Raw genomic sequence first — 26,531 nt, forward strand, 5'->3', positions numbered from 1 at the left:
CCGGCCAGTGGCATGGGGCGGGCACTCGGCCATGGCTAACTGGTTGTTGCGGTTACAACGTTTAGCATAATTAGTCCTTCTGACCGCATTTCGTAAAATGCGGTTCAGGCCTTAATTTTACGCCCAGCTCCAGGAATCACACTCACCCCATGCGCAGCATCCACATAAACAATGGCCGCCCAATCGGCGGCAGTTGAAAAAACGCACTTAAGTGTGGGTGCCATGGAGAACGCTGGCCATCACTCATACACAAATATTATGGGTGCAAAAATCGCGCAATCACGATAGAGCCGAACAAAGGGGCACTAGAGTTAGGGATCTCTTTAGTGCATACATCGCTTTAAAAAAGTTTATCTGGTGCCCAGTGACTAACTTTGTGCTAATGACTGGGTGATAATGAACACTTGTTATATGGCGAAGGATTCTGTGGGGATTCTGCTGATCCCCACACTTTTTTTTGCTAATTCGTACGCCACTTGCTACCCGGCAGCTGCAAACTTCGGGACAACCACTCGACTGACCACCGGCCGACATGACCCTCATCCTGCTAGTCCCTCCCTGCGCTGAATGCGGGGACCAATTTCAATTTATGGTAAATTAATTTGTAATTAATTTTTATGCGAAACGAAACGAATGAATTCCTATTACCTTATGGCGGGGGTGGGCGGAGCGTATCGGACAGGAGCAACAATTCCATTTGTGTTTTTATTTCCATTTTACGCTAGTTTAGTTTCAATTGCGTCCAATTAAACATGCGGCCAGTGGCCCACAACCACAACCACCACCACCACCACCACCACCACCACCCCAATCCACACCAACTAAACCCACTGTTTCCGATTGCCTGGTAACATTCAACATCAAATTTTACATACCCTCCAGCCCCCACCATGCCGCCAAGCGACCTCATCTCCATTCCGATTTAGATTGCCATTGCCATTCCCATTCCCATTTCCATAGTCGGACTCGCATGGAAATCCTGAGCTGTGTGAATCCTCTGCGTGTAGCACGCGTTTTGTGTTTTTCGGAAATTGAAATTGCATATTTAAACAGGCCCATTCCCACTGTGTCCGTGGACCCCACTGTGCCGTCATCGTGGCAGCAAACGGAAATAAAATCATTTCTTCGTTGTTGCCACATTTCTAAGCACTTGACTGCGTAACGCACCCGCTGTTATAATTATTATTGCGCCCTGGCCGAGAGCCTGAACTTCCAATTAATGCTCGGCTCGAATGCATTTTGAACTTTTGTTCACCCCTCAGCCAATGGCAAAGGCTTTGTGTTATGGAAGGATTTATTTCGATGAGCAGATTAACAGAGTATTGCATGAAATACCCTGCAAGTACTGACTGTGTTCCAGAAGCCATACTTCAAATTTCAAAGGTATCTCCAGGACAAACTCTCATCCTTCGCTCGTCGCTTGCTAAGAATTTCAAATTCCATTGGCACTGAATGCTCCTGTGATTAGGTGAAACCGGATATTGAAACAGAACCAGAACCAGAACAAGACCCAGAGGGCAGTTTGATTAGCTTTAAGGAAGTGGAAACCAGATACTTACCCAACAATAACCCAGCACCCCCCCTCTTCAGCCAGAAATGAAAAGATTCATTGTGTTTTCGGTTTTTCTTTTTCTCATATAATACTTTTCGTTTTTCATTTATTAGTTTTGCATTCTTCAGTTTCGTTTTTGGGGGAAACAACATTCCGTTTCGTATCTGTTTCGTTTTGCTTCTCTCAAGCCTTGCTCAATTGTTATTTTCCTGCACTATGCTTGCTAATTCTTGCATTTATAGTTACACATATGTATGTATATATATATGGTTTGTATAGTTTATATATATATATACTATATAGTTCTGCATTTTGTTACGGCAACACAATAGTAACTTACAGTCGTAGCAAAGTGTTTCCGAGTTGAGGAATTTGTTTCTCTGTTTTAGCTTTTATACAAATAGTTAATGTTCTACACATAATTGGGGATTGGGAATTTGGGATTTTGGGGATTGGAGCCTAGTAAGATAGTTACTTAGTTGGTTTTGCTTGGCTGGCCCAAAGGAAATACAATAATTGCACATTAATTGTCTGCTCGACAGCTGCGAATCTGGGAATTGAACGGATCCGATACACGATATTTACTCCTTTATATATACGTATACATAAATACTATATATCGCCGGGTCTTTATATATTACAAACTCAGGTCGTGCTAACTGCTAAACGCTATTCAGTAACTTAGGTTCTACACTAGCCGTAATACTTGTCTCTACAGCACTTTGCAACAACGTTGTTTGCCCAAAACTTTTGCACACTCAGACGTTAAAAAAAAATTACCAAAAAAATTCATTTATTTTATTTGTTTCGGTATTCGCATCTAACTTTACTTGAATTTGATTTTTGTTAGCCACTCTGCTAGTTAATCCATTAATCCATTAGTTAGTTTAGTTAGTTACATAGTTCTAATGCTTGCATTCTAGAATTAGTTATGTTTTGTAGCCCATTCGCTTTGTGTATACTCCATGACTAGATATATGTATGTATGTATGTATGTGTTTTTTGGGGGGTGTGAAGGAGAGAGATGTCCTGCCAGATCATCGTCAAAGCCGTTTATACTGGGTGTTGGTAAATGCTTTTGGTAGGGAGTTTGGTTTTTTTTTTGTTCGTGTTCTGTATGGGAGGGAAAGCGGTCTATAGACTTGTAGTGGCTGCTGGCTTACATATCGTAGTTATATATATATATGTATATATATATATATAGCTATCATATATGGTGTGTGAACGATGTGCCCATCCTTACCGAATTTCCCTTTCAACTTCCTGGCTGCATTGCATTTAGTTTCCTTAGTTCTCCGTCATCCATGTCTGTATAACACATACTACATATGTATATAGTATAGATATATATATATATGTATATAGAGAGAGAGTTGTATATAGGCATTTATATTTATATATATGTTTGCCTGTGAGTATATAATATACCTTTGCTATTTTTATATTTATATGAATATTTACTTTTGTTAATTTCTGTTGCCATTTGTTATACTTTCTCTCCATTCGTTTTTCTCTTTCGTTTTCGTTTTCGTTTTCGATTTGTTTGTTAGTTATTGTCCACCCATCCAGTTTACGGAAATTCTCCTATTTTGTTCATTTTTATATATTGTTTCTCTTATTTGTTACTTGTTGTTGTAGCCATAACAAAAGATGTGTAATACAACACAATTGTAAGTCGCAAATAATTACTGCATTCAGAAATGCATTGAATCGAAAATATTCAAATGAGCTCGGATTAAATCTAAGCCTTTAAGCCTGAACCGAATCGAAAAAATAACCTAACAGATCAAACATATCAATGGTCCAAAGTTTGCTTGATTTCCCTCAAACATCGAAAATTTAATTGTTCTATTACAGGAGATATCACTATTCTTTGGAGGACTTTGGAGGAATTTTAATCCGGGATTCCTCGGCATTAAAGGAATATGAATTTTTACAGCATAATACCCACCGCAATTCTCATTAAATTCCTGCCTGGACAATAATTGATTCACGACTTACGCACAAAACTATGAAATCAAAATATTCTGCATATTTTCTGTGCGTTTGTGTGTGGCTTGTTTTGTTTTATGTGGCATTAGGATTTTGCATTAAAATTCCTCTATTTTTTTGTTCTCTTTTGCATGCAACAATTTCGTACCTGATACTTGCCGAATTCAAAGGATATATTCTAATCTTGCTAATGTGTGGGGAAAAGAAAGAGAAAAATACAAAAAAATTGCTTTGGTTTTGAAAGGCTTTAGAGTAGTAGATCATTTAGGTTCTGGAAGCCAAAGTCTAATTTTCGCCATTGCAAAGAAATGCATGCCATCTGTTTACCCTTTGAGAACCTAAGTACCGGGTATTACATAGTCGAGGCACTTAATTGTAGCGTTCTTACGAGTAGTTGTTATTTTTGCTGCAAGCATTTGTTACCTAAATTCATGTTTAATGTTGTTGCTACTGCTGTGGCGGCGGCTGTTGTTTTGCTATTAATAATAATGCAATAAATAATATACATTTTCGTGCTGTTGCTGCTGCTTTTGTTGTGGGGAATATTGCAGGCCAAACGAATCCCGAGTTTGTGTTAAAAACATGAATATGAAAATTGAATGCGACATAAAAACTGCAAAGTGACCCGCTGACCGCCTCGGTCACTGGCTGCAGTTGGAGCCCTTCCTGCTGTCAATATAGTTGCCATTGCTGTAGCATTATTCACCACATATAATATTAATAATAATAGCAACGATATTAATTGCTTTTCGCAGTCTTCCGCGTACGGTTGTCAACGTATCAAGAGTCCCGTGTCTGGTGACCAGCGATTCGCCCGATAATACATATCCTTATACATCGAGGGGCAAGCATATTGATTCTGTCAGAGAAAATACAACATTTAAGTGGAGGGGGTGCACAAAGAGGGGGAGGCTTGGAATAGAGTAGTGGTAGAATCGCACTCACCTTGTTCCGCTTAAAATCTATGTTCGTTCTTACGGTTCTATGATGTAAACTTTGCACGGGTCGCGCATTATTACCTAGTGGAGCTTTTGGAGTACTCTCGGAGCCTTGCATCAGTCGTCGGAGTTGGTATAACTGAAAGATATACATATATGAGTATGTATATTGTTTCGGCCGTCATAATATCTCATTACTGTACAATCCCCCCCTCATTCTCTCTCGCATCGCACAAGCAACTTAACAAATGACTATATATTTTAATGGTTTTTCTGCGGGTTTTTCGCGGCCAATGTCGTTTCCCACTAATTAAAGTTGAATGAAGTGTCAAATGCTTTGCACAATTTGTCAACCGAAACTCGGATAATTATGTTTGACAACTCTATACTAGTTTGTATGTCTGCAGGCTTACATTCATAGTTTTTATAGAAAGCTTTTGGTGGTTTGTAGGAGCTATTCTGTACCCTCCTGGAACCTTAAACTTTATTTCAAACTTAACGATTCTCCTCTCTCTAGGATTTCTCTTCCGATTATTAAAATACCCCTAAAGGTCCAAGAATTCCCATCGTCAAGTTCATAAAAATCACTCTTTAGTGGACCGTTGACTTGTTTGCGTTTCATTTGATTCCTATTTTGTTTACTCTTCTCGATGCGCTTTTTTTCGACCTTTCCGCAGCCCTTGCCACGCCCTACAATCCCACCATTACACATGCATTTATGCAAATTGATTAAACTAACCAAATATTGTTTTTTAATTATGCACAGAGCGGCATATTGACCGCACTGAAACCGCGATCTGACCAATGCCCAAATTGATGAGCAATTTTATAATTGCATTTATGCGATTTCATTGTACTTCCAATCATTATAAAAAAAAAAACATGAGACGGACAGACAGAGAAAGAGAGACGGAGAGATGGATAAAAAATACCGATTGCACATAAATAAACCAACAATAACAATCATCTCTAATTGCAATTGAATACACACACAAAATGCATTTAATTATTTGCGGTGTTCGACCTAAAGAATTGACTGACACACCATGAAAATAGGATTTGTTTTAACGCAAACTGTACCCCAATCGATCAATATTGCATGTTTAAGCATACAAATTTTGAATGTTTTACTATTTTAGTTACACAACAAACCCACATAGATTTATAGTCAATATCCATGCGATATTCAAAATATTGAAATGATATTTCATTAAGCAAAATTTACATGTCGTTTGCATGGGCTTGGATTTAGCGGGATATAGGCGGACTTTGAACTCACCTCTTGTTTGGTGATATAGATGGGTTTATTAACTATGATCCAGACGGTGCTCTCCCAGCAGCCGGGATGGGTTGTGGAGCCCTCGTAGGTGATGTAGTGATCCGTGTTTGGCAGCAGCGACCTCACCGATATGTGCCGGATGGGCGTCGAGAAGCCTGTTGAAAGGAAGAAGCAGGATGGATCGGTTCTGTGATTGCATAAAACATGAGAAATGCAAAGTTCAAGGTGCAGCCGAAAAGGCGCGACTGGGCTGGTGTAGAGAAAGCTTGAGCTATTTATGCGCATATCGCAAAAAAATATGAAAACACGTCTTCAACTTCGGCATGCCAAAGTCGAATGAATAATTCAGACACGGGAACCCACCCCACCAACACTTGCAACATCCTGGCTCATTCCCGACCCAATCTTCACCCAGTCCACGACCTATTCCCGACCCATTGTCGAGCTAATCCGACTCGCCCTGACCCCACATGACCACTTTAACGTCAGCGCACGGCTTTATTCATACAAATCATTTTGCCAGCCGGAAATGAAGCAAGTCGCGGCTTGTAAGGCCGCAATGTAGCACAACTCAATGTCTGGCAATCGCCGAGGTGGAGTCGGTGTCGGTGTCGGTGTCGAATGGGTACGAGTGTGGGTGGTGTGGGTATTTGCATCAGAAGTGTTAGTTTTACTTTCCCTTGAGCATATACGAGTAGATGTGCTGGGTGCCGTTTGGAAAGTAGCATACCGAATTGTATGAGGAGATTATGTGCGAGGAGATTGATTGAAATTTTCTGGAAAACGATTTCAAAAGAAACTTTCTTTCAAAATGTATTTGCATTCTCTTTCTTACGTGTCTATTCATTAGTATCTAAATGATTGCCCGTCAATGTAGCTCTGATTATATCCTTGTCTAGGTGCATAGCTTTTTAATAGCCCTTCTAAAATGGACATCAATATTTCTCTTTTCATCTATATATCTTTGCTTTGTTCCTTTTCCTGTGAATATATTTTATCTATACCACGGTTGGTCACTCCTATAACCCGTATTTCTGCCTGTTACTGTTGGATCTATCTATCCATATGTATGCTTTTACCTATCTGTATCTTTTCCCTACCATTTCTTTCATCCACCTTTCAGTGCCATAGAGTGTCTACAATTTGTTCAACCTTCAACTATGCAGCAAGCAATTTCTTGTGGATTTCTTCTGGAGCTGCTGTTTCTGTTGTTTCTGTTGTTGTTGTTGGAGAGTGGCCTGGCATATTTCTTGGTTTTGGTTGCTGCTTGGCTTCTCTGGCATTTTACAAATTAAGGCTGGGGCTGGACTGCCATAAAGTTGTACGACCTGTAAAAAGGCTATTAAACTGGCCAAGAAACTGCCAACGAGACGTGCAATGAAGTTGTGGGTCCGTCCAGCCGGTAAGGGGAATTATTAAGTGTCGGTTTAGTGTAATTCGAGGTTTCATTTTCGTCACTTTGTGCAGGGCAGTCTCAATTTCGTACCCCCGCCAGGAGTCATTTTTTATGGCTCGCCTGGACATAATTATGGCCTCGACTGCAGTTGTTGTTGCAATGACATCATAAAAGGGGCAGGGCAGGGCCGGTCAGGGAAGGAGAATGGTATTCGCAAAAGAGAGGAAGAGGCAGAGAGAGCAGAAAGGGAAGCCAGCGGCAGAGCATTGCAACGATATTAACGTTGCAACATTTCCGGGGGCATTTTGCGTGAACGGAAATGAAGGCAAGGAAAAAGTTATGCAAGGTAATGTAAGCTAGAGATGGCAAACATCACGATTTTTATTTACCGACCAGATATCTAGTGCAATATTATGTGTAAAATGCCCATAAAATGGACCAGACAAAGATATAAGACATATTTAATTGCATGCGTTATTATCAATATGTCATCCGATTTTTATATCGATGAGTCGGTAGACCAAGATTAAGTGAGAGTAATGCCAAATCTAAACAAGGGTGAGTTATTAAGTTTTAGCCGAAACCCCTCAACCCCTAGCATTGGGGCCTAGTGGTGGCAAAAAGTTGAGTTCTGTCTGCCTATCGTATACAGTTAGCAGAACAAAAATCAAAGTAAGGCGCGTACAAATTATTGCTGAGGTAACAGGAGCAAATATACATATAAACCTTAAACAAAAATACTTTAAATCACGAGCTCTGAGTTATTTAGTTAGCTCAACTATCGATAGGTAACTCTACTCAGTGTAAGTAGCCAGTCAGTGGCACACTCACCTCGATAGAGCACCTTGTTGAAGGTGCTCGTGATGATGCGAAGCTCCGGATTGGGCGTCTCACCAATCTGCACCATAAGCGACAGTCCCACAATACCCTGCGATTTGTGCTGGGCCTCGGACATGTTGTGGTAGAGCTCCTTGTTGAAGCCATATATTTGAATCTGCAAGGAAAAAGCCAGAATAATTCGTGGTCCATCTCAATCTGTATCTAAAACAGAAACTCACCTCGCCTGGAAAACTGTAGCCTTGGATGAAGTGCTCGGAGCCGCGAGTGTTATCCACGCCGTAATGGATGTAGATCTCCTCGAACTGATAGCGATAGGCCAGAGGGCCGCCGGATATGTTCACATGCTGCTTGGTGTCCTTGTCGACGCGAAAGACGAGCGACTGGCCCGTATTGTGCAGAGTGCCAGAAACCTGTTGACCGATTTAAGGCTGGTGAGAATGCCCAATAGGGGAAATATGCATATGACATGCATATATATACACACCTTGTGCTTGTCGATGTGCAGCGGTCGGAGGTAGGGATCGAACAGCAGCTTGTCAGGCACCACATCGATGGGCGATTGGCGCCGTCCTTTGTTGCACATATTCCACTGTGGATTGATAAGGCCCCAGAAGCTTGGTCCTGCCAGACGAATCAACGAATGAGAGTCGTGTGCGACACACACAGATACACAAAGGAGTACAGTATGCATCAGTTATTGTCCCTACACCCAGTCGCCCTCTTTCGATCCACTCTTTTCTGTCAATCGACCAAATGGAAAACGTGTCTTCGCCTCCTTCCCAATGCAAACAGTAGCGGCCGTGGCAGTGGCTGTGGCAGCTCCAACAGCAACGTCGATGACAATTTCAAATGCCAAATGAAATTTCATAAGCTTCGAGGATGAAACTCCCATTCGGCAGCGCCTCGCAATGCACCTACTGCAGCCCATTTTAAATGGCAATTAAATGCACTGACATTGGGTGCGGGTTTTCCGGGGTGTCCCCAAAAGTTCAATGCCTGATGTGATATGACGGGCTAAAAGCTGCCGAAACTTTTCAAAACAATGCTCGGTTTTTGGGGAGAACCATCACCATGGTCAGCGGGTAGCCTAGTAGGTGTGGCAGGGGATGGCAGTGGATGGTAGTCGTGGTCTATGGGAATTAGACCTTTGTGCCTCATAGAAAATTTAATATTTTCTATACCAGGCGAACACCACACAAATAAATTGAAGCAAACAAATGGTGCGGGAGCAGTTGCTGGTAGTCGACTAGTTGACTATTCTATCTCTTTAGATATCAACGATTAAAAATAGTATTGTTAGGAATAGCCGAACAGAATTTCATGGAATATTCATTATTAATTGGAAGACTTTTTTGAAAGCCGTGAAAAATCTTCAAGAAAAGATCAATTATACTACTACATATTTTTCGCTTTAGTTAAGTGAGATATACGGGCCTGGCAGCCGCCTCAACCCAACCTAACCTAGTCTAAGTCTAAGATATAAGGGAGATATCTGAAACACATATCTTTGATTTGAGTTTAATTTCCTGAAAAGAAGAATCTTCAAACAAAAATATCTGAATTAGATTCTAAGCGAGACTTTTTCTGAAATATGATTAGTGATCATTTTCCTCCAGAATCAGAATGTCCTAGAGTTGAGTGCAATGGTGTGTCCTTGATCGTTATTAAGCTAATGGAATCCATCCGAGTTTTTGGGGACAGCATTTGATGGGCATTCAGGATGTGAATTTCGTTCACTGCAATTCGGTTTCGAGGTTTTCGATCCCTGTGTAGCTGTGTGCGTGCCTGCGTGTGTGTGTGTGGGTGTATCAGTATCTGTGTGAGCCAGTCCGCGCGTGGCTTTGTTATTGTGTGTGTTTCTGCTTGGATGACACGCGGCACACGATGCCCGAGCGATGGAGGCAATAAATGCCAAAGTTTAAAAAGTGTTTCACGATGATGCAGTTGACCCACCCCCTGACACCGCCCCAGACATACCCACCTAGGTCTCTGCCACCCCGCACTTGTCGCTTTTGTGGCCTGTCCCGGCCGCTGTTCATTTTGTGTTTTTGCATTCATTTGTTGCTGATACTCCTGCTCCTGCTTCTGTTGCTGTTGCAGTTGCATGTTGCCTGTTTCTCTCTTTTTTTGCTGCTGTTGATGTTGCATAAATAAAACTGCAACTGAGTTCCTGCCAGGGTGCAGGTTCGTGGCGCATTCGTGAGTGGGCAGACCATTCAGACAGTGACATGCAACAATTACAACTGCAACAACATCCTGCACTCATCTGATCTGGGCTGTTTGCTTGCCTGCGTTTCTATTTTTTTCCTGCCGAACGATTTGAAATGTAATTAAATCAGTCGCAAAACCCCGGTCGCATTGCTGGAGAAAGGGGATGGAGACACGCTTTGAAAGAATTGCCGATTTATGTATGCAAACAAAGCATACGAGTACGAGTATACCCAATATTGCAATAGATCTTATTTGGAGTCGAAACCATGAACCATGAAAACCATGGACCCATGAAACATTATTTCCCCAAAGAGCTCCCATCAAATCCGAATTAATATGTGACTTTACTTACCGGATATACCATCGTATGTCCACCATTCCTCCCAACTGGATAAAACCTCTGAAAGAAAGAAGTGAAAATTTTGGTGAGACAACATTCAAGGTGAATCGTGAATCATGAATCCCGAAACAAAATCCTGTACCCATATGCAAGAATTCGCAAGGATTTGACACACTTGAAGGGAGACCGATCTCCCACGTTGCCACATGCACAAGTCCAAGGCTTAGTGCCTGCAACGACCATTCCATTTCATCTCGATGCGATAGCGTCGTATGGGGAACCACCCGCTGGCAGCTAAAGCTCGGTTTTCCAATGCGCATAATTCGCTGCCAATGTAAACAGCGCATGAAATCAACTAATGTAAGACTTCCCCTGACTCCTCGACCCGATCCCGCTCTCCGTCCCACTCCCACTTGGAGCCAGACTGAGAGTCACCGGGTCCGCGACAGAATCGGAGCCAGAGACAGAGCCGGAGTCAGACAAAACAAACAAGCAGCTTCTTCTTGGGGGGTAAACGATGACTTTAGTTGCCAGCCATCGAGACGCCATCGGTCTGGGTCCTGCTCCTTCTGCTGGCTTCCAATGCGTGTCGCATGACTCACAACGGGCCAAAGCAGGCCAAAAAAAAAAGCCAAGAAGCGCTGAATGAGCTGGGAGGAAGGAGTGCACGAAGGATGAGCTGGGACGGAGGATGCTGCCACGGAGAAGGATGAGCATGACAACAGCGTTGTCGCCAGGCAGTCTGGCGCCAATAAAGTTTACACTCAGTTGCCACATTTCGTTTATGGGCAAGTTCTGCTTCCGCTTTATCAAGCGACAGACAATTTTCGCTATTTTTTTCGACTCTCTTCTCCCGTCGCCTTGTCCCCCTTTGAGCAGTTTGAGCGTATTCAAAATTTATGCTATATGCGTCGTGGCGGGGGCTTTTCGGTGTGTGGGGAAGAGGGCTGCGAGTTGGCGGACGGTTGGGGGCTGGGCTATGGGTTGGCAATAAAGCCCAAAGAAATTGCTGCAACCCAAAGCGGAAGTTCAAAAGGGAGTCGCTGGAACCGTTGCCCGCTTCCTGCCTGCTACCAGCAGCAACATCATCCAACTTCCCTAACTTTGGAGCATTCTGACATTGACAGAGATGGTGTCCTCACTTAAGGGATCTCTAATTTGAGTTTTTGTTTAACAGTCGATCGTTTTTTGGAGTGCCTAAACTTGGTTAAACTTGAAGTCTTGGGAAAAAGCACTAGGAAAATTCTTTGGCTAATATGAAAGGTTTTGGGAGCAGAGTTGTGATCTGCAGAGTTGCTGCAGATAAGATTTTCTTCTAATAAATGTAGAATATTCTGTGAGTCGTTCCAATATTTTTTGTAGAAAGTGTGTCTGGAAATCGTGGCCGGGACTCCGGTCTGACCGAACCTTTGTCTCTGTTGGCTTCTCCTGAATTCCTTTTCGGTTTGTCGTGTTGCTTTTCTTGGCAGAACAATGAACGTCCGTTTTTGCGAGTCGCGACTCGGCGACGTCACTTCATTTTGTTTGTTTGTCGCTCTACGGCTCTACGCCGTTCTTCTTGTTGCTGTTATTATAGTCTGCTTAGTGCTGCAAAGTATGCTATTAAATTGGCCTCCGACCGAGTTGATTCCCAGAAGAAAAGCAGTCGAAAAAAGAAGCGCCAGAGTCAGCATTCCAACCAGATGATCCGCTCTAATCGGTATAAAAGTAAAAGAATGCCTGCCATATCTCAAAAATGAGAACAAAAATGACCCACAGCTAATGCTGATCTGGTTCTTCTTCTCCCTGGTACTTGTTTATACTGGAACTCAGTTTACCCTCGCACCCTTGACGCACCCGGAGTGCATGTTTACCGTAGAAATTGGGGGAGATTTTTGGGGGCCTTGTCGAATGGTTCTGGTTTTGGTTGAAGTTTAAGCTTTTCATCAACACATTGCCCACCGCCTCCTGTTTTCTTTTACCAGAAATGGTAAATTCGTATTTATGCTGCAACAGCAACTTAATTTATGGTTAAAACACTTTTATTTCCATTTTCCCTCCCTCGAACACACAAAATTTCGATATTCGCAATAGAAAAAAGGAAGCGGGGCTAGAGAATGGTGCAGGGGACGCTGAGTGGTTGGGGCATTGGACACGACAGTCAGTCTGTCGCCACAGTTGTGTTTTGACCAATGGTTTATGGGTTTCTGTTGGCCATTCAAATGGAATCTGGCTTTCACCTCTCCCGAGCCCCTTTCTACCCCATCTCTGTCGCTTCTGTAAGCCTCTTCCCTCCCTGTCTATGTGTCTATCCTAGTCTGTCGATTCCCTCGGCCCCGCCTGCATATGGCACACTAGGCCTTTGTGCCAGATCCAGCTTCAGTTGCTTTAATTCTTGGCAAAAGCTGTTTATCAATTGCAGTTGCCAAAAGCCGATAGGGATTGGAAAATATCTGTCTTTAGACCAGTTCGGCTGACTGTCGGTCTAATGAAGTGCTCTGAAAGCAGGGAATCCTCCAGAGAGCAGCCCTATTCGGATTGAAAGGTCATATTTGTACGGAGAGGGTTTTCCTGTTCATTTTGTAGTTAATCATACGAGTAGTTAAATCTTTCGTTAAATCGGGGTAGTTCAAGTGTAAGAGTATCCAAAGAGACGGAAGTTCTGGCCCGGTTTTAGCCTTTTTCACCCCAAATTATTGTCTTTTAGTGACTTTAGCCAGACGATATTGTAATTATAATTTGTACATCGTTTCCATTCTACTTTCTTATCGATAACAAGCGCGTTTAGATGACTAAATTAAGTCAGATTTCCCCATCCATGGGCATTTGGACGCTCGTGTTTGGCTGTTTGTAATTACGGTGAGCGTTAAATCAGAATCAAGTGAGGCCTCCAGGGAGAGGGGTGCGTGGCGGGGTCCCAGCCTTCTGTTTGTTCTGGCCCTGCCCCTGACCCTGCTCTGGTTGCGGCCCAGTTGGCGTGCTTGAAAATGGCGTAAAGATGGAATGTTTGGCTATCAAAAACGGCAGACGACAAGGGGGAATGTTCCCGAATGCTATAGACCAAAGTCACGCACACACGCAATGCCTCAGTGTGTGAGTGTATATCCGTGTGTGTCGTGTGCTGGGCTCATCAAAAGGAAAACACGCCCCAGCAACATTTCAATGTCTAAATGAATTAAAGAAGCCAAACAAAAGGCCACAGCCGAAAGCAGCTAAAAGCAAACGATGCCAAGACAATGATGGGCCAATAGAGACATCGAGGGGGGTGGGTGCGGGGGTCACGGGATAGCCCTTTTATGTGTAAATTATGGGTTCAATATAATATTGACAATGAATCAATAAAGGAAATGTCCTTAAAATTAATAGGCGACATTTTGATATAGAATTACTCGCTATGTCATCGCTTTTAATTAAAATTTCTAGACAAGGGCGCGACACACACACACACACTCACACACGTCTACTTGTGCATTGGCATGTCCTGGATAAATTTATTGCTTCCTGTTAAGCGCCCAACGAAGCGCTGATTAGTATCTGAAGCGCTGCTGCTTCAGTTTATCAAACTGTCGCCTTGGCAGCCCCGAAGATTGACGAGCATAACTCTGGTCTGGCCCCAAACCGAAACCAAAACCCAATCCTTCCCCCCACCCTGCCACCCGACCATGCTTCATCGGGCACTGCTGCTGGCACCCTATGCTTGATATCCTCGCTATCCTCCCAACGCTTCATTGTTCCCCAAAGTTTCCATTGGTTTCAATGGCAAACAAACATTCAATCAGAATGTTCATTAGTTGCTTCAATTTTTAACATGGTTTGGGAGCTCGATTGGAAAACTTACAAAGAGTCCAGCGGCGGTTTGATGGAAAACTGATTAACTGGCTGAAATACTGCACGGGTGAAAGGGAGAATAAAGCAAAAGTGAATAGCTAACATTGAGGAATGAGGTTTATTTGACATCGACCGAAACACACTTCTCCAGCTCTGAGATTTGTCCAGATATTACCCTTCCTTCTTCCTAGGGTGTCCAAGGGATTAATGAATTCTATCATCATTAAACCGACGATATACTCGTACAACTTTACCCAAACAATTCCCAGTTATTAGTTAAACAAGTTACAAAGTTTCCAGGAATGAAAAACATATTAGAACATTCTTGTCTGCAATTTACATTTGCTTTCCCCCTCCGTCTGCCACTCCCTCTCCCTCAGAAACAATTCACACTTAATCGTCGAGCAAATTAACCAGCGGCAACGACAGAACAGAAACAATTTCCACGCCATTAGATGATTTTTCTAAATAGTTGCGAAAACTTTTGCCATCTCTACCCGCAAAGGAATGCCGCATATTTTTTCTTGTTGTTTGTTTGGGAAATACTTTTGTGTTTTTTACTTTGGAGCCCCAAAAAAAAGGAAAATTCCGATTTCATCTTTTGGAGTAAATTAAAAATGGGTCAGCCAGGGCCAGCGATCCAGCGAGAGAGAGAAAGATTACAAAGTGGAGGGAAATAAACGTTCAACTCACGCGATGAGTTAACAGCCAAAGTTGATGTTGGTCTGTGGCCCGATTTCGGGCCATGGTCTGGTCCGGCTAGCGCGTTTAAATTCCTCTGAAAGCAATGATTGAAAAGCCCCGAAAATGCACATTGTATTAAAGATATCCGCTGTCCAGCCAGGGTACCAGAACTTTGAAAGGAAGGCTATCTTGGGGTAGCTTGGGTAGAAGGAAAGCCATTATGCTTTTGTGGGTCAACTTTGGTAGGTTTTTATTTGCAAACTATTGGTGGCACTGATTTACACTTGAGATTTTCGGATAGGTGGTGTCGATTGATAGGAAGATTCCATGGTGAGATGAATTGAGTTAAACATGGATACCTACACTAACCATGAGCTATTTGCATTTGGGGAAACACTCAACTTGAATGGGGCACAAAACATGGATTCTAAACTGTATTGGGTGAGAAATTCTTGCTACCATCCTGCCAAAAATGTGTTCAAAATCATGATTTCCTTCCCATACAAAGAGCTCTCTGCGTATCCTGGCCAAACTTAAATTTCCCGACTTCTAATTGTTAACATATTACGCTAAAGCCCATGTTCAGGAAACGAGCTGGAGACTGGACTCACGGATGGAAGGGGGGTCCGGACTTAAGCCAAATAGAACGCTTGAAAACCATAATTTGACTAAAAACCGTCTAGACATTTGCCGCTTGCCACTATCCAACTATCTTAATTTGTTGGTGCCAACAAACTTTTGCCCACCAATACCAGCAGTTGCACCAACTCCACCTTCGACTCTGCACCAGCAGCACCGCCAGCCCACAGGAAAACCCAAAGAAATGCAGAAAAAGAAGGCGAAGTAGCAGGCCAAAGTCGAGGCTCAAGAGGAAGTTGTGGCCGTCGCTGCCTGGCATATACAATTTCGATAATAAGCAACAGTGCATACTCCCTTGGCTCTCCCTGCCCCCCTCGGCCACCCATTTGGAGTGGGCGTGGCATGACACAAGCACACGTGTGCAGGTTGGGGGCAAGACAAGGGGTACTAATGCGAGTCACGTCAACGCTGCATACGAAATCGTTTTTTGAAAACGTTCCACCAGTTTTGGCCAACTTCATCTATCTTTGAACGGTTCCTCAATTAGTGGCATTGGCCTTAAAAACGAGGCAGTACCAGTTGTGGCAAGCGGCAGGCGACTTTAAGTGCCACTCCGGCAACAGTCGCAGCCATCATCATCATCGAGACGATCGACATCATCATCATCATCAGAAGCGATGTGGTCATTTTATTCATCTTCATTCGATGGCCCTGCGGCTGACATATGTATGTATTGGCGTTTGTAATATGACAGACAAAAGCACAATCAGCTAAGCACTTACTTAGGGCGAATGAGAGAGAGAGAGAGAGAGTATTCCAGCCAGAAAATGGGAAGGAACGAAAGAAAGAAAGAAAGAGGGAGGGAGAAACGAACAGTGGGTGAAATTACCAATCTAGTGGGTAAGGTACTAATGATTTTTATAAATGTTAGTATTAAAAAAAAATTTGTTTGGTATAGTTTTTAGTGCAGACCATAAGCAAAAGACTTTAAATATTTAAATTCACATTAAACGAAACTAACAGATTATGGGTGTCCTGCGGGTGCTGGGAGGGCCTTCCTTCATATATTGTTACTCCACGAAAATCGAGTCACCGCAAGCCGCAATCTTATAATAAGAACTATTCAATAGTACCAAAGACTATACAATATTGTATAGTATTGTATAGTCTTTGATAGTGCACAACTCAGGTAAGACATATAACACTATTTACTGCAAACATATGACTTCCACTTAAAAATCTGCGTAACTGAAAGAGCCCGTGGAAAATTGCAATAAATCTACTGTTTTGAAAATAAAAAACAAGCGAAAACTCCTGGAGGAATTCTAAATGGATAACCAAACAAAGTGAAACTCCACATTTCACAAATGGTGTTTTTTCCTGCTGGACTTGGTCATTTCACCCACTGTAAGATGGTGGAAAATAGCGATGCCATGTCAAAGTGATTTTTCACCTCAAGGGCAAATTTAACACAATAATTTGCACAATTTGTCAAAACAACCCTCTGGCTAAATGGTATCATAAACCACACACACAGTCCTCACACACACACACACAGACACACACACACAATCACACTGCGTAGCCCATATTTTGACCCTGTCTGTCTGTCTGTCTGGCTGTCTCGGTGTATGTATGAGAGTATGAGAGTTGATTGTCCTGCATGCAGTTCTCCTTTGGCTTTGGCTCTTTTTTGTAACGCCCCACAGAATGCTTCCCGCTTTTTTTCGCCCCCCCCCCCTATTTCACTCTATATTTTTAGTGGTTTTTTTCTGGTTGGCTTTCCAGGGAAAAAGAAAATGCTCTTTGGATTATTATTAGGCTGTTGTTAGCTGTAAACATTTGTCCGATTTATTTGGTTAGATTAAAGTAACCTTTTTTTAAAAAGGTTTTGGGAGAGCGGGAGAGAGGTAGAAAAAGGGTTTTTAAAGTTCAGACCAGTTTTTCTAATGACAAGATTTTACATTCTTTCATCACAGAACTTTCAATGAAAGTTAGCGAATTGATCCCAACCCCGCGTTGGAGTATAAAGTGGTTGGAAATGGTTTTGTAGAACCAAAGAATATATCTTTTGCAAGGATACCTTTTTCGATGCTGATGTTCAGCAGGGGTATGTCTAAAAATAGATACATTCGATTCGAATGTCCCTCAAAGAGACGAATTATCCAAATCTTTAACACTCAAGCTTGACAAAATAGATGCATCACAATATATAATCGTAAATGTTTTAGTCGCTTAGGCTAACATTTTACTTGCCATATAATCTCCAATATTTAGAACTTTGATTGATTCAATGATTTAATAATGTTTTATTTGAGATTTAGGGCTGATTCCACTTTGCAACAAGTTTGTGTGCTCAAACCCCGAAAGTGAATTCGATATTCCCTCATGTGCAGAGTATACTTTCATGTTTTCCTATGTACGCCTGGAAATGGTTTGTCGCCATTTCTCTCACACCTTTCCTCCTCTACTCCTTCTACTCCCCTCTGTGAATCACCTCTCGAACCATGTCACCCCCAAGTCGTTTCAGTCATTTTGCAGTTTTTGCACTTTGCAGTTTATGCAATTTCAGTTGATGCCGTAGTCGTGGTCGTTGCTATACCCTTTCAAAAGGGTATTACTTGCCAAGCCTCCATCAGGATTATATTTCTCTTTTCCATCAGTGTACTTGTCAGTTTTCCATTCTTTCCGGGCGATCTTTAGGTCGAAGCACCCAAGATATCTTGTGATTGAGACATTTCATTATCCATCGTACATTGATCGATCTGCCTGGGTATCAAAAGGTTCGGCCATGAAGATAGTTTTTCTTCTGGTTATCGTTGTCGTTGTTGTCTGACCGCACTGCAATTGTTGTTGTTTGTATTTCGCTTATTTTTATTTGCACTTGTTTATGCTGCAATTTTTATAATAAACGGCACTGCACCCTGCGCACCCGCGCACCCTCACGAAAGACCACCTAACAGCTACCTACTACACAGTATCCTGGCGAACCGATCTGTCTGCGGTTTTTCCCACTAATGTCGCTCAGTGTGTACAAACATTATGCATATACATATATGTATATTCGCACCCATATGAGTTTTTATACATGTATGCAGGAGTATGTGAACCGTAAAGATTCATTGTGATGCCGCACACACAATAGGAATCGAATTCTATGCATTCGCAAATTCCAAGTGTTAAATCAACGTGATGAACAAAAGTTATTGAGTATTTGTTTATATTATTTGTGTTCCTTCCACTTTTATTTATACCCCTTGCTGATTTTTCTTCTTATTTGTGCTTCCTGCAAAAATATGTGCTCGTGAATGCCCTGAAAATCCTCTCGACTGGAGCATAATCATCGATGGAAACGCTTGCCGAAGTTTTCTGGGGATTATATGCGGATTGGTGGACTCTGTGCGAGCAGATCATCTGCAGCACATACATATGTCACTGGCTTTGAAGTGGAGCTCTTAAAGCAGGTGGCAGGTGGCAGGGGCAGCGGCAGGGGCAGATGTATGTTGAAACTGTAGATGCAGTAGATAATTGACTCTTGTACGAGTATGTAGCAGCTGTATACTTTAACTTTAACTAACGGAATCTTTCTTTACTTTACTCAACTTTATTTCATGCCAATAATCTTTTACGCATTTCCTATGGAATCTTCTGATAGATATGCTTGAAATGACAAAGTCTTCCCATGAATTGAATGGAAGGAGTGCCTGAAAACTTTTTGGACTGTTTGACATTGTAGTCCGGGCTCCTAAAGACCGTTGAGGTTGAGCTACTTGAGCGTTAATTTGTTTTCCCTTGCAACCTTTCCAGCTCCCGCTGGGATCTAAGCTCTTTTCCCACATTTTTGTGCAAATACATTTATGTTTTCCCTGCTTTTGGGTGTGGATGGAAACAAAATGCATTAACTCAACTGAAGTTGTCCGAGCACATCCTGCCACGTCTGTCTGTCCTTTTGTCCCAACCTTGCCAGTGTTTTCTCAGTCTCCCCTTCCATTCCCGTTTCTCTGCCACTATGCCACTATATGCACTGTATGTGTGGCAAGTGTCGGTGCGTTTTTGTTGCGGTTTGTCTCCATGTGGGGATATGTCCATGTCCCTGTCTATGGTGCCTGCCAAAATCCTTTTAAACTTGCCTCGCAAAACATTTTACATTCGATGACGTTTTCATTGCAAGATGCAACGTCAACAATAAACACACACAGAACCAGAGCCAGAACCAGAATGAGGACCAGAAGCTGGTCCAGAACCTTGAGCAGGGCTAGAACCAGAGGAAGGGTCAAAACCAGAAGCAGATACCCAACCCAAGAAGCACTGTCGAAATCAGATTCAGTCACAGAGAAGGATACACAGAGAAAAAAAGGACTACTTCGAGAGAAAAGTCCACTTAATATAGGTACTTTCAAATAATATTACAATATCCATTGAATATGTGGCGACAGTCCAGATTGTAACTTTCGGGATCTGAAGTAGATCATATTTTTTGCGAGTGTAGGAGGTGAAAGGGCGGAACTAAAATCAAATTTGGAATCAGGGAATCCTTCACCCATCCCAAACAGACACAAAAAAGAATGGAAAAAAGAGACTGAAATAAGAAAGGAGCGCTACAACTTCATTGCATCTGTTTGACTGCCCGAATCGAATGAGTGAGCGAGTGAATGAATGAATGAATGAATGGAGGAACGAAATGTATGGCTTGCTTCGTTACATTTCCCTTTTGGCCATGGTCAGCTCATTGTTGTCGTTGTCGTTGTCGTTGCCACTGCCATTGCCGTTTGCTTTTGCTTTTGCTTTTGGGCATATTTCACTTACCGGAACTACAAAGCAGAACGATTGCTGAGCAAGCGATAAATCCTGCTGAGGAGAAGCAAAATGTGTGCCCGGGCGACGGCATCTCTGTGGATTGCTGGGACTTGCAGCCGGAGGTCGAGGAGCTTCTGGGTGAAAGCTGCAAGCTGCAGGCTGCAGGCTGCTGGCTGCTGGCTGGTGGCTGCTGGCTGGTGGGTTGGATTGCGCACGAGTCTAGAGTTCTGGAGATCTGGCACTTGAGTCTATTGCTGGGCGGGCGGCTTAGAGCGGCGAGTCGCTTTTGGTTTCGGTTTCTGTTTCTTTGGGCCAGCTGCTTGGGTCTGGGGGCGGCAGCATCATCATTGGCCTCATTGTCATTGACTGTTTGGGGCACCGGGCCGCAGTCACGGCCACTGACTCTGGCTGTGCCTCCGCCTCTGCTGACTGCACTGGACCACCTCTTTGCATATGCAAATTTTAATTTCCGCTGCTTTCTTTGATGTGCACACAAGTTGCATGCTTCATTTCCGTCTTTCTTCTCAACTTCTAACTCTCTATCTCTCTCTATGTCTGTCTCTCACTCTCCCTCTGTTGCACTCTTTCTGGCTCTCTTTGTTCTTTTGGCTTTCTTCACACACACTCGAAAAAAATTCGTTATGGAGAAACTGGAGCTGGGAACACTCCTTACAAAACAGGTTGAAATTTCAGTTTCAGTTTCAGTTTCGCTTTCGCTTCCGCTTGGGGTTTCGCGCTTTCAAAAGCACGTTTGGCCACACTGCACTGTCGCTTGGCCGACCAGACGCGTCCGTTTATCTCTGAATCCGAGTTGAAACTGAATTGTCACTGCTATCAGCGCCAAAGGATATGCAACGGACTGTCGGCAGGCGCGCAGCAGCAGCAGCAACAGCAACGGCGGCAGCAGTGGCAGCGGCGGCAACAAGAACAACCACAGCCGCAGCAGCGCTCACAGCGTCGTCGGCAGCAGCAGCTTGACTCAGCAGGACGAGCTTCGTCCTGGCACGAAGCATCCCGAGCAGAGCCGAGCAGCGCCCCACTGGCATCGGCCACACGACTGACTCGCAGTCGAAATAATGGGACCACCAACAAAGTGTGGCTGCGGGGGACTTTTGTTTGGGAAATTTAAAATTTCTGAAGTGCTGGAAAGCGCTGGAAACTGAATCTGAAGAGGACAAGTACATCTTGTTAATTCTTTGTTGGTCATTTAATTATGAATTATGAAATTAATTATGACTCTTTGCTTAAGTCAAGAGCACTAATTCAAGCTCAACTTCTACGGTTAGTTAACAATTTTGAATTCATTTTAAATCCACACAATAGAGGGCCTTAATAATTTTCCCAGTAATTATGAAACTTAAACGATGGACTTTACCATTTAAATCCCATACAAATATAAAGTGCAAATATCTATTGGCTTTAAAATGGATTTAAAGGTATTTATATGGACTGGGCAATGGTAGGGGTAGGGGTAATTGGCTAAATTGAGGCCTTGAACTCCATATATGTATTTTTATAAGGCCAAAACTCAGCCGATGGCATGGCTCTTTTCAACACCCAATAATGTTGAGAGTTTAGTTTCGAGTGGATTGACAGTTTGTTGTTGAAAATATCTTGGCCATTTATACCCTTTAAGGTAAAAAGACTGTCGTGTGGGAGATCAATGGGCACATATGTACCTCTCTGTATAATAATTTGGGGATTATAAAGCATTTAAGTTGTAAAATAAAAGTATGGTGTCAGGGGACTTCTTATTCAATATATTTGTGGAGCTGGACTTCTAATTTTCTAAATTTCGAATACCCTATTCGTACTCTTGGAACCCATTGGAATATCTTGAATATTGAGTTGCCCTAAGCTCTTCCCACACCGGGCTATGGGCTATGGGAACTGTTCTCTATACGGCAGCCCACTCTTATACGAGAACTCTTCTACAACGAAGGAGCAGGCATCTTCGTGTGTGGGCACGAGGAGCTGACGTCGCTGCCGACGCCTGCGCGACTTGGGGAGACGAATTCCGCGGATCCAACGAATTACATCGCTTCCCGTCCACTGCTGCTCCGACTGCCACCGCCTCGTGCTGTGTCTTGCTGCTGTTCCTGCCGCTAGCTGTCTTGCTGGCAATCAGCGAGAAGTTACGTGCGTTTTTTCCTTGGCGGAGCCAGATTCCCTGCTTCTTATCACGGAGGGAGTCTTCGTCCTGCTGCTGCTGCTGCTCTTGCTCCTGCTACTCGGGCTCCTCGGGCTCCTTGGTCTCGCTCGGGAGCTCCTCGTTTCTGCTTGGCAGTCAGCGTTGATATAAATTCTTATTGGCGCATTACAAATTGTCGTCTTGCCCGTGCCCCCCTTCGCTTTTGCTCCCCATGTGGAGGGGTGTCCGTGTCCGCCTCTCTCTCTCTCTTTCTCTCTCTTTCTCTCTCTTTCTCTCTCTTTCTCTCTGTGTGGGAGTTTAGCACATAATGTAATCATCTTACATAACACAAGGCATAAACAGTTTTTCTGTTCGAAGACAACAGCAGAGTTCATCTTTTGTTTGGTCGTAATTAGATTTTCGCCTCATTTGCATACAAATGGGGAATGGAAAGCGAATCCGTGAATGGCAAATCAACCATCCTTCATCCTGCACAACACACGTGCATAAATTAGCTCCAGAACAAAAACAAAAAAATGTTAAGCCTTTGTTCAATTGTACGAGTGGATGGGGGGCGAGAGAAAGAATGAATGCGAATGCGAGAAGGAATGCGGGAACGAATGAAACTGCGGCGTTACACAGTTTTCATTTTAATTTCCCTTCGCATCGCAATGTATCGCATCCCATCGATTTGGCTAATCCATAAAATCGCTTTCACCACTAATTCAATTCGAGTGTCGCGCTGCATTATTGAAAGCATTTCAATCAAAGTCAGTCAGCAGTCGGCAGTCTGCCGTCGGCGGTCGCCAGGCAGTTGGCAGCTGGCAGTCTCAGGGACATGCTTCCCTCGATTCCACTCCATTCGGGGCCATTTCATTCGATTCGATCCGGCTCCCACAACGCGTTGGAAGCCAATCACTTGACATTGCAACTGAATGCGAAGGCAGCCCAGCCCGGGTCCGGGTAGGTGCCCAACTAAAAATAACAATAACTAAGAGTAATCAGAGCTCTCAATCCGGCTATGGGAATACTCTATGTATAACTAAGAAAGTATGTGCACAATGTGTCTGACTGCCTCGACGGGTTCTGGCTCCCCTCCCTGGTTTCCCCTCCCCTCCATATTCATATGACTCATATGACTAAAAAATAGTCAAAATAGATATTGGAAATGGGACATTTTTACTCAATTCATAGCCCATTAGAGACAAATTCTTTTGATAGTTTGACGCAGCTCCTACAAACTAAGGAAGGAAATAATCCATAAGTCCGATTCGAGAATGAGTGTTTTTAAACCTGTTGAATCGTCCCTTAAATTCATCCAACCTTTACCTTTACGAAGATACTGCTAATAGATCTTTCTGTTCTTTAAGGAAAAGCTAAAGAGCTAAAAGTCTTAAGCTATTCAATCTACTTTGTACTGGACAGAGTGTAGGCCATCTTTCGTCATATAGTTGATGTGCAGCAGTCGGATAGTCAGGACAGGGCTGAGTGCACTGTGAATGCATTTCGGATGCTGGCGCTCATGTAATTGGCGGGCATTCGGCATTGATTAAGGCCCGAGCCAAAAAGTATGCAACACACTTTTGTATAGCCTCACACACACACACACGAAGCTTCACACAGAGGCAAACACATTGAATCGCACTCGCAGGCAATGCAATTGAATTCGTGGCAGTTTTAATGTAATTAGTTTTTACACCTTGCAAAACCGAACGCGAGACAGACACAGACACAGAAACCGATCCAAATGTGTGTGTGTGGGTGCTGGCGGTGGGATGGATAAATAGATGGATGGGATGGAAAGGAAAATGGGGAATGGGGAATGGGGAATGGGAAGTGTAATGGCGATGGTGATGGTGATGGTGTGCCTCAGGGTAAGGGTAATGTTCAGGGGCCATGTAAGAGCAGACACTGCGCATTTTCTAATTAAAAACGCCAATGGCAATTGCCATTGGCCTGTGACGCAGCCAGGAGTCGGTGGTACTGCTCCATCTCATCCGTGTGGACCCATTCTGGAGCCGGCTGGAACCGAGGCTAATTGGCAACAAGACAAATCGCTGTGGCAATTTGCCGAGAATTATGCGACAAGATCAATTTGGGCAACCGATTGGATGTGGGATGCTGGCCCCCAAGTCGCGAGGCAGGTTCAAGGTCTGCAATTGTTATAAATTTCTCACTTTCGCCAAACGGGGAAGGGGGGAATGGCGAAAATAATGAAACTCATAAAAGTTTTACGGCATTTTCGGTTTACGCCTTTCGCGCATTATAGCAGGCGTGGGGATGGACCTTGTGGGATGGGTATGATTTGAAATTAATATAACTAAAAGGTTTTACGGCGCCTCATTCAATCGCCCAGCTATATTGGTGTCGGACTGTGTGTGTGTGGGAGTGTGTGTGGTTGTATCTGACGGATACGTCTTGCTCCGGCCCGGTCTGTGGCCGTGTTCTCCCACTACCCACTACCCATTTCTCTATGTTTCTTTTTTGTTTTTATTTTTTTTATTGATTTCCACTGCTTGGCTGCTTCGTTATTTTCTATATGTGTGCATAGTTTTTCTCCTTTTATTCTGCCAATAACTTCGCGGGAAAACTAGGAACTAGCGGATGCCTGCGGTGCGTTCCCTTCCGTTCCAATCGGCTCCGTTCCGTTTCAGAGGCGGAACGGTGGGAGTCGATGCGTTTAGTAGATGTGGCCTTTGACGCTTGGGCTCCCAGCGGCTGTGCATGTGTGTGAGTGTTGAGTGCACACCCATACACCCCCGTACACCCAGATGGAGTATTTGCTTTAACCCTCGGGAAAATTGAGCCAATGGAAAGTGGACAGTGATGCAATCGAACCAACCTCGATGGGTGTGTAAATTAAGCAGGACCTTCAACTGCAGGCGCCTCGAAATCGTTGGAGGGGTCGAATTAGTTTGTGGTACAGAGATCTTTGGCTTCGCTAGAAATAACTATTTACGGAGTCGACTAACCGAAATCATTAGATCGTTATTAGCTTTAAATTGTGTCCGTGGAACAACCCGCTCCAATTAGACACGATGGATCCCAAATGGCTTTACTATTTGACCGCATGACGCAAGGGTTAAGCCATCGCCTTCACACCACTCCAGCATTCAGCCTCATGCTATGAGTACCTTAGCCATTCAGCCATATTTGATGGCAGCCAAAGCATTAAAATTGTTATTTATTTATAAATGCATTCTGCTGATGCTGCGCTGCTCCTCGCCTCCCGATCAGCCCCCACCATTTGGCTTGCTTATCATAAAAAAGCGGAGCGGAAAAACCCCACCAGCTGACTGTAGAAGTGGCCGCAAGCTCCTTGGAGTCAAGTGACCAGCGTGGCCTGTCCACTGCAATATGCATCCCGAAGCAATGGCTAAGCTAAGTTTCTTCTATTTAATTCGGTTTGCACAAATATTTCCGTTTTAGTTTAAAGCGCAATATCCGCTTTCCTTTTCCCATTGCCACGTACTCTATCTCTCTCTCTCTTTCTCTGGGTGCAGACCCGTTCAGACTTATCCTGGCCCTGGCCTTCAGGTGTAAACACTATCTGCATTTTCACGCTCCAAACAGAAATTTATTGCATATGCTGGGAGGGGGTGTGGCAGTGGGGCAAGAGCGAATGAGACGGGGGAGGCCACATCCTATCTATGCGGTCTGTCCGGGCAATCGAAGAGCAACTTTATCGCTGCAATTGCGTCTCATCTTCCACTCGTGTCAGACGGAGAAGCAGCACTCGACTGTTGCTCTCTGAATGTATGAGTGTGTGTCTGTGTGTTTGTGTGTGTGTGTGTGCATTACGCTAAATTACATTTTGAATATTGAATTGACGCTGCTGCTAACCTAACCTTACCTTAACATACTATATACCACCCTGCCCTGCAGAGCCCCACCTCAGCCCATCCTAAGCTGGCTCTGAAATCGAATTCGTTTGTTGCATTCCTTCAATTGAATTTTTGCGGTTCGATTCGGTTCGATTCGTTCT

The 26,531-nt window shown here is 43.5% G+C and overlaps 1 protein-coding gene across 1 annotated transcript; it reads right to left on the reverse strand.

Annotated features, from left to right (window-relative positions):
* Window positions 1–1,621: 1,621 nt before the first annotated feature.
* Window positions 1,622–21,313, reverse strand: CARPA (Carbonic anhydrase-related protein A). The gene is made up of 8 exons (XM_002134456.3): window positions 20,425–21,313; window positions 10,561–10,608; window positions 8,482–8,618; window positions 8,216–8,407; window positions 7,989–8,151; window positions 5,762–5,916; window positions 4,490–4,621; window positions 1,622–4,403 (listed from the first exon to the last, which is right to left on the reverse strand). Exons 1-8 carry the CDS (start codon window positions 20,504–20,506, stop codon window positions 4,317–4,319), a joined length of 996 nt encoding a protein of 331 aa, XP_002134492.1. The 5' UTR covers window positions 20,507–21,313; the 3' UTR covers window positions 1,622–4,316.
* Between the last annotated feature and the right edge of the window lie 5,218 nt (window positions 21,314–26,531).

The sequence above is a fragment of the Drosophila pseudoobscura genome, chromosome X (assembly GCF_009870125.1).
Source record: "Drosophila pseudoobscura strain MV-25-SWS-2005 chromosome X, UCI_Dpse_MV25, whole genome shotgun sequence".
In the NCBI taxonomy this organism is placed as follows: Eukaryota; Metazoa; Arthropoda; class Insecta; order Diptera; family Drosophilidae; genus Drosophila; species Drosophila pseudoobscura.